This window comes from Hipposideros armiger, unplaced genomic scaffold (assembly GCF_001890085.2).
Source record: "Hipposideros armiger isolate ML-2016 unplaced genomic scaffold, ASM189008v1 scaffold_866, whole genome shotgun sequence".
Lineage (NCBI taxonomy): Eukaryota > Metazoa > Chordata > Mammalia > Chiroptera > Hipposideridae > Hipposideros > Hipposideros armiger.
In genome coordinates, this window is record NW_017732216.1 from 210,142 (window position 1) to 219,434 (window position 9,293).

A 9,293-nucleotide genomic window follows, 5' to 3' on the forward strand; every position below is an offset into this window, starting at 1 on the left:
GGGCTTCTTCCTCTTTAAAAGTTCCAATTTATAGAAATCTATATAGGCATTACTTTTGCTCTAGTAGTGGAATTTTAACTTATACCCACGTCCCAACACCCTTTTCAAGGCTGACTATCTTTCTGGTTTTCTGCATAAGAAATCTCACAGAGAGTCCACCAATCCTCTCGGCAGCTACTTTATAAAGCTCTAGGAGGGTACCTAGCTGACTGTGGGTCTCAGTAAATAGTAGCTGTTATTCACAGCCCTACTAAGATCCTTCCTCATGACCAGGTAGTAGCTCCTTCTTAGAACCCTAGCAAACAGTCACTTGGCAGGGTCTCCCAAGCGAATATATGTAGAATATTTCCTCATTTCACCATGACTTTTTTTTTTCCTCACAAAAAGATCAGCTATAGGTATACTAATTGCTTCCATGTTTACTTTTCCAGCAGCATTCTGATCATATCTAACCATTATGCCAAAACAACAAATCTAAATTGCTTCAAATTAAAAACATTCATTTTCCCGACTTAATTATGCATTCAAATTGTAGGACTCTGAAAATCAATATTTACCTTATTAGCATTCTTGAGGTGGTCATAATACACTTCTTCAATGGCTTGGAAGTATATTACTCCTTTTAATTTAGCTTCATGCTTGTCTACAATGATAGATGAGTATTAAAAACAAAGACTTTATCACCAATAATGGACAGGGACAATTATAATTCAATATAATTATCATTGTTAAAATATTTACCTAGTATTAAAACTATCTAAGATTAATTTAGATAATCTAGGTTAGTGCATTAGCCTGGTTCTATATTGAAAAAAGAACTAAACTAAAAGATGAAATTATCAGCCCATACCTAAGGGACTAAGTGAGTTTGCACAAGGCTCTCCAGCAAATTAGAAGTCAAAACAGAACCCAGAACTACTGACTGTCAAGTTGATACACAAAGTATAAACACCATTGGCACTAATATAAATAATTTCTCTGCATTCTGTAAGACATTTGTTGGAATGGAAACATGCAGAGCTGTTGTAATGAAATTTGTAAGAATTGTGTTTCTTTGACTTGCAATTTAAAATAATATTCCACTTATATGTCTTCTTATTTATTTTTTTTTTGTCCAGCATGCTTGGTCATTTTTCTTGTTCTCAATAGAGCTTCAAATCAATAATTTAATGTCCTCTCAATGCACTATTTTCCAAACTGTTTCTAAGACTTCATCCGATTTGCCATGAAAACCAACAAAACATTTAAAAAACTCAAACAACCAAACCACCAACCAACCAAACAGCATCACTCTGTGATCTAATAAGCTCTTGAAATAGTTTGTGACTTAAACTCAGCAAGGAACCTAATGCATGTGAGAATTTCAAAAGCATGGATGAGCATACAAGAAAGAGACTTTATCATCCCTTGTTAGTGGAAGTACAAATAAGAAAAAGCCCCCTTTGGAAGGCAATTTGGTAAAGCAAACACAATGAAAAATACAAAAAATCAGGCTGGCCGAGTGGCGCGTTGGTAAAGAGCTGGCTTGGGACGCCAGAGGGCCCTGGTTCAGATCCCTATATGAGGGCCAGTGACACTGCCCTCTACAGCTAAGATACTGAACAACAGCTCAACCTGGAGCTGGGCTCCATGAGTCGCCAAGACTGTGTATGCTGCAGCCCCTGCTGCAGTGGGTTGCCATGGGCTACGGTGTGTAGCCAGCAGCCAGCGTGAGAGGCCAGCAGCTACAGTGAGCAGCTGTCCAGAAGCGGGCGACTGATCTGCCTCACCCGGGAAGAGCGCAATGATGGTGCCAACTTGGGTCAGTGAAGCAACTTCCTCCACAACTAGACTGAAGAACAAAATGACAGCAAGTTGTCTGTTCCCCTTCTCCCAATTCCCCAGTGCTGTTCCCATCCCCCAATTCCCCAGTAAAAAATTAAAAAAAAAATACAAAAAATCCTCTTGCTCAGTAATTCCACTTCTAAAACTTCATTATATAAGAACTACTCATTCACATGCACATAGATTTGTATTTGTTAAAAGATCTGCTTGAAATTTGACAGGGAACTGATTCAATTACAGACCAGCACACAATGGAATCTACACAGCCACCAAAAAGATGGGGGTAGATCTGCATGTGCTCAGTAGAAAACAATCTTGAAATACTGTTATGTGAAAAAGTTACAAATAGTGAATAATTTGGTCTCAACTGTATAAAAGAAGAAAGAACACATGTACATACTGAAACATATATAAAAATGAACAGAGAAAATCTGAAAGGAAATTTCAGGTTTAACAGTGGGAAAAGGTTAAAACTTTTGTGATGGGAAAGAGGCGATTTCATTATGTAGACTTTTGCTGTATTTTTAATTTTTTACTAATGAATGTCCCTTTTTTTCTAACAACAACAATATAAAGCTAGTCTGAAAAACAACAGCCCTGAGAAGCTCTGTAGAGAATAAAGCTGTTTAATTGCATTTAACCCAGCGTGCCTCTCAAACATCTGCTGGAAAGGATTCCGCAATATTCATGGGAATAAATAATACTTTATTTTCTGAAAAGATATAAGTAAATCTTGTCAGTATTTCAAGCTGGAAAACACTGAGGAATGAAACCGTGTGTGTAGGGCACTTCGTATATGAGAAAGAAGTCTGAAAATTACAGGCCTTACAAGGACATTGTGAGCTCAGAGAACAAATAATGCTATTGCAAGTGGACAAGCTAATGCTGCTCATTGTTTCAATAGCATAATCCTACCAATTTACAGATATATTCTCTGTGCCTCAGTTTTCTTTAGAGACTCTTCCAGAGTTACTCAGTCAACACATAGGAGGTCAAGTACAGAGGCCAGGGGTATGGTCAACAAGGGATCTAAGGCTCCAGCTTTCAGCGCTCACGTTTACAGTTCTGTCAGACATACCATGGTCATGTACGTCCCTGACACGCTGAAGCGGCATGGCACCTATGGGATTAAGTCTAGCCTGAACTGTGATCTGCGTGACTTCCTGTGGACTGATCTATTCCTGTACTTGGAGGCATTTGGGGATGAGGGGAACAGACCTGATGATAGCTGTAAACAGAACCAAATGGGCAGCTTTGGTCAAACTAGTTCTCACTGGTCAGTTACATAATATACAGATATTAAAGAGCTGAGTTAAATATAAATTTTGTCTGTTTTATATATTAGGATTCTGAGTAATCTTTCATATACTAAAAGGTTTCAGTGATTATAAAAAAAATTGAAAGCAGTCACTAAAAAGTTAAATTTGGAAAAATTCCTTTACAAAGGTCAGAAAGAAGGGGCGCTGAACCACCCACCTGGCTGACAGATGAAAGGTTGAAATAAAGCTCCCAGGGAAGAGTGAAGCTGTTTTTTCTGAAGTTATTTTAAGATTTTATTTTTGGAAAATTCTGGGTGAGGTTGTCTGTGGAGACTAGCCCATGGCACAGTTTTTTGTGCATTTTGCAGACATTAAATTGGCATTTCTTATTAAATGGGCATCTTTTCTATTGTACTAACTGAAGAGAATATCTCTGGATTCTTATAAAACCCAAGGTCAGAAAGCCCTAGGGAGGTGAAGCAGGGGACCTGTGAAGATTAGGTCATTCACTTCAGACCACTGGCTATCACAGTGACTGGGCCCCTACCCAAAGCATTCCTAACTGAAAGACATGTACCCCTACCCTCTCCTCACCCCAATTCTGGGGCTCCATGGCCAGTGTTTTCTTTTTTCCACGTGCTTCTTTGTTTCTCACACCTTTTTTCATAAACATATCCTGACCTCACACTATAGATTAAATGCCTGGACTGTTATTTTTTTTTATCACATTGGTACACTTTTTAACAGTTCCTGACAATGCTCATAAATGCTGAAACAGTCACCCTAAAGCAGAGTCTCTTCATAAACTCTGGGATGATACTGTTCTTCTTCACCAGCTGAAAGGAGGGCAGAGGTATACTTATGGCAATAATGGACGTGTGATCAAGAATAAATAAGAGGCTTCTTGACAAGTACACCAATATGCTTGGATTTATGGAAGATTAGGTCGGGTATGTTTCTCGTAATCCATCAGTTAAGCCTCCAAAAATATTTCAGTCACTTAATAAATACTTATTCACTAGTTCACTGATAAGCTTTACTCTCTGTGCTTAAAAGACCATTCCAGTTTATAAACTATAGTTGAATGATTGGCAGCTAAGACTGCCTAATTGTGTGTGACTTAAGTAGGGCATATGACCATAAATAAATAAACAGAAATCATTTTTTTCTTGGCCTCACGGTTTAAAAGACAATGTTTGGGTCTAAAAAAATAAATTCAATTTAATGTTTATTTGGACCTAAGTTTATTTCAGAACTAGAACAAATTCATACTTTTAGAAATAACATATTTTTTATTACTTCCAAGAGGAAATTCCTATCATGTGGACCATATAATCTGAATATAAAATATATATTACAAAGTTAATATTGCCATTAATTCTACTGCTTGCCAATCTACCTATTTACACTGAATTTTACTGTCTTTGATTGTTAACAGAGGGTTCCTGATTTGAATATATCACTTAGATATTTTTTTATTACCCACCTGCATAATAAGAGAATGTGCGCTTGTTCCGGTCAAAAACAAACCAACGCTTTTTCCAAGTTTTAATTTTTCCACCCATTTTGATGAGGAATCCTCGGCAGGTCTTCTCTGTGATTGATACATGATAACAGGTATCGATATTGTGGCCAGCAGTCTCCACGTGGCTCCGCAAATCGAAGTCTTCCTTCCGGACAGGCAGATAGCGTGTCAAAGGTCGAGCCTGGAAAAGCAAACCCACTGCATCTATAGCAAATTATTTGTTTCATTTTAGGTGACACATGTTTAGAAGCAGAAATAAACTAAAAAACCTAAGCATTAAAATGCCAGTGTGATTTTGAGAACGTAAGATAAACATCGTCATTTGGAGTCTAAAAAATAGATAGTATTTTAAGAAGGATGCTATAATACTGGATGGTGGGGAGGAGTGGATAAACTCAGGGCAATGGATTCTATTCCTTGAAAGGGGCAGAGGAGAAAATGGAAAAAGCCATTTATCTTAGCTTTAAAAAAGGTGCTTAGCACTTAAAACCACAAGGAAATGATGCATGAAGTTATCTAGGCTGCTTCCTAGAGATGAGGCCTCCTCCATGGTAGAGTTTCCAGGAGTTCTCCCCACCACAACTTCACAATAGTTTTCCTTAAATAATCTCAGACATGATATGATTGAGAACAATTATTTAGTAAGTACATACAACTCTGATAAGATCCCACAAAGCTGTACACATTGGCTTCCATACGCTCTCCAATAGAAATTGAAAGCAGAGATGTATGTTTTGCAAAGTGAAGCTAAAAATAAGGTAAGGAGTGGAATCAAAACTGTACCCATTGAGCTGTCCAGGACAAGACACCAAAGAGACGGACAGAGATGTCTTTTACTTTACCACAGCTGGAGTAGCGGTTCATCTAATCTAGGAAGCACAGATCACCATGGGTAATATTTCTAAAATGATGTTTTATTTATCCTGTTAAATTACCCCACTCCTTTGCCTTAGGGGAAATGACCTAATCATATACTTGGAGGCAAAATTTAGGATTACAATAGAATTGCGCTTTTTGGTCTGGCTTCCGATACCAAACAAGCATGGATGACCGCCACTGTGAATCCAAAATTGGCAGAGGTTTGGCACAATGAAATAAAATGAACAAATTTTCATTTGTAGTTTATCTTCAATATTTTGCCTTTGATTCTGTGGTACTTGACTGTAAACAGAGGTCAGACTTACTGATACCTCAAAGCCTTACAGATAGCCTCTTACTGCTGTACTATCAAACTGCCAGCCACTACAAATAAGGAAATGGTATGTTTTACCTTTACATCTCGTAAACCTTGGTAAAACTGTTTTGAACTTTAACTTACATAATACTTAACAAAATTTTATTTTATTTACTCAGAAAACATACATTATGTAAGCAGCTCTAGTGACAAGAAGATTCAAACTCTATGATGGCCAAGACAGGAAGTTAAACAAAATAGGTGGTTTTCCTGAGTTTTGTTTGAGTTCAGTAATCTTGGGCACATATGTGTGGACTAGTATAGCAAAAGGAACACATATGACAATACAGTAGTTAGAAAAAAAAACCCAAAACACTAACACCACCACCAGGAAACTGGGTTGGTAAAATTACCCTGTTCTGGAGTGTTTGCCTACAAAAGATGGTTTATTTTATTTTATTTATTTATTTTATTTATTTTTAGTGGGATCCGAACCAGGGCCCTGTTAAAAGATGGTTTAATAGAGCTCTTCTATTCCTCAAACAAAGGTTTTGGTTTGGGTGTTATATTTGCTTTCAGCAGCAAATCCAGCTGCATTTTTCAAAGCTGCTCAAAAACAAACAAAACCCAACAAAAAAACATTCTTTCAAATATATCCGCCCAAAAATGGGTAGAAGAAAAAGTGCCTTTCCCATCAAAATGTTCGAGATATGAGGGAAGAAAAGTGTCATCAGCTTATTAGGTCCCCAGTAAGTTTTGATATAAGCATTTTTTTTTTCTTTTTTTGCCCACTAACGCACGTCTTTCCCTTAGCCATTACATATTCAGAGCTAAGGTGCGCGACGGCGGAAGGCATCCTGAAACAGCGTTACCATCCTCCACAGAACAGCCACTAGGGGGCAACATGCTCCTATCTATTCACATTGAGCCACCAACCTGGGCCCTTTGTTTCTCCCTTATTTTTACTTCTTTTTCAATTAACTTCTGCCTCTGGCTAGTTTCTTCCTGCAATCGTTTTTCCAGGAGTTCTCGGCGTCGTTTTTCTTCTTCCAGGGCTCGTTTTTTGGCTTCCATTTCCCGTTCCTAAATATCATTAGGCAGAGCAAATTTTAAGACATACTGGTTATACTTGAATGATTCCAGTAAATATCAAAAAGTAAATTCTCATTAGACAATTTTGGTTTATAACCTAGTCCCTTAACAATATATAGCCTAGACTAAAACACCCATAATCACCTGTCAAAACCATCCTATGCAGAAATGCAACCACTAAATTTAATTGACAGTTGAATTATCAAAGTGAAAATCCAGCTTGTAACTACATCCAGTCATTTCATATTGATGCTCACAATTCTCCCATTTTTAATAAAAAGCCTCACAAATTGTCACTTGACACTGGTCATGAGGTTTTGCTTTTCTTTCAATTGTTGTCTTCTAACTGAAGGTCATGCATGGGTCCGTCCAATTCCTGTTGTTGCTCTGCAGCTTCCTATCCAAGGTCACAGAGGAAGCACATGGGGAAGTGGAAGAGGAAAGGAGGTGCCCTTGAGGGCAGGATGCAAAGGCATTTTGGGGGATTCCTAAGGAAGTTCAGATTCTGGCTTGAAATACAGTCACAATAATGTGGGATTTTTAATATTACAATAGTATATAGTCAATGAAAGCTGGCAAGAAAGAAAGAATGCATAAAGACTTGACATTCCTCCTTGTTCCTTGGCAGCAAACAAAGTGGCCATCGAAGGGAAAATATAATACAAAGCATTCATTTTGGTTTATGGCAATACTATATAGATTTTAAATTATGGAAAACTGTAGTACACCAAAGAGCCTTAGAAATCATCTAACACCCTTAGTTTTCAGACAAGAAAATGAGTCCAAGAAAGGCTGAGTGACAACTCCACGAATACACTGCTTAGTGAAGCCCTGAGGACAGCTTCCTGATGTCAAGTGCAGGACATCTTGAACCACCACATTACTGACCTCTGGCATAAAGATATTAAACCTACCCTGGATTCAAGCAGCCGTGTCTTCTCTGCATGAGCCTGCTTCAAAAGTCTCTCCATTTCTTCTATTCTGGCAATATTTGAAGTGCTGGCACTGAATAAAACACAAAAGGCTTTCAAGAATATTGTTTCAGATTGATGTCTCTACACACACACACACACACACACACGTTCCATGAAGGTATATGACAAAAATCCAATATGATGTAAAGGATGTTACCTAAGAGAGTCACCGGTCTGAAGAGGCCAATCAATTCGACTCCAAAAATTGTAGGAGATACCAACTTATCTCAGTGTGGTAGACAAAATACAGGCAAGCAAAGTAATGCCAAAGTGAAGTGCTTGACTCATAAATAAATAAACCCAAACCAAATTTTACAAAGTGTGTTCTCAAAATAATTCCTGCAAAGTCCAAAAATTATGGCCTGTGGGCGGCCTTCCCATTAGCTTAATTATTCAGAGATGTCAGCCCAAGAAGACTAGCATTCAAGTTCTGTGTAGATGACGCCTAAGGTTTAACGTCGCTTTATTTGGTTTGGAAATATGTGTTACCAGCTGCATTTTTTGTTGTGCCTTAATACATGTGGACATTTTATTTCTTAAGAGATGATGCCAATTAAAAAGTGATTCCTCTTATAGGTTCGATGGAAGGACGGTGGCCAGTTTTATCAGTAAGGCCCATCCACCACACCAATGAAGAAACTGTAAAGGGATTCAAGAGCCTCAAAAGAAATGCATCTTGGGAAAGACATCACACAAAAAAGTAAAGGAAAAAAAACAGATGGAGTAAAAACTGAAAGACCAGTTAGGATAACTAAAAGAGAAACAGAAGAACTTGGAAATATTTAACTCCAAACATAATTTTCTATTTTTCCCTTGCTTAAATTTTATTTCACTATTTCAGAAAAGAGGGATCAAGGTCTAGGTAAAAATTTATTTACTCTGATGTTCCAGCCATGGAGAATCCAAGTTATTTCTTATGCATGTATACTTATATAATCATTTAAATATCTCTCTTCTTTTCTAAACTCTCTTGAGGGCAGAGAGGCTATCATGTCTTTCTCCCCCATAGTATAAAGCCTGGCACACAGTAGGGATTCATGTTTGTTAGTCATATAAAAATGAATTCATATAAAAATAAATAAGATGATTGATAATAAAGTCTTTCAAAATCATATTTTGGATCAACTCAAACCTACTATGTTTCAAATACAAGGCTAAGAGTTCTCTCTCTTTTTTTTTAAATAAACTAAGAGTTCTTTTGAAGAGATAAATAACCACAGTAACACAGTGCATATGGATTATCTTAAAATCAGTACTGTGCACACAGATGTTTATAACTATTTTATTCATAATTGCCAAAACATGGAAGCAACCAGATGTCCTTTAGTAGGTAAATGAATAAATATACCATATTACATCCAGACAGTGGAGTATTATTCAGCATTATAAAAAAAATGAGCTATCGGGCCAGCCGAGTGGCGCAATGGTTAAGAACTGGCTTGGGA

At 37.4% G+C, this 9,293-nt stretch overlaps 1 protein-coding gene across 15 annotated transcripts in view; it reads right to left on the bottom strand.

Moving 5' to 3' along the window:
* Positions 1-509: 509 nt before the first annotated feature.
* PHLDB2 (pleckstrin homology like domain family B member 2) overlaps positions 510-9,293 on the bottom strand; it is a 245,504-nt gene continuing 236,720 nt past the window's right edge. For all 15 annotated transcript variants that reach the window (XM_019629723.1, XM_019629721.1, XM_019629712.1 and 12 more), the window contains 4 exons: positions 7,789-7,879; positions 6,719-6,865; positions 4,570-4,789; positions 510-643 (listed from right to left, as the gene is read on the bottom strand). In XM_019629723.1, coding sequence (XP_019485268.1) covers positions 525-643; positions 4,570-4,789; positions 6,719-6,865; positions 7,789-7,879 — 577 coding nt within the window. In that variant the 3' untranslated portion in view covers positions 510-524. The remainder of the gene's footprint in view (positions 644-4,569; positions 4,790-6,718; positions 6,866-7,788; positions 7,880-9,293) is intronic.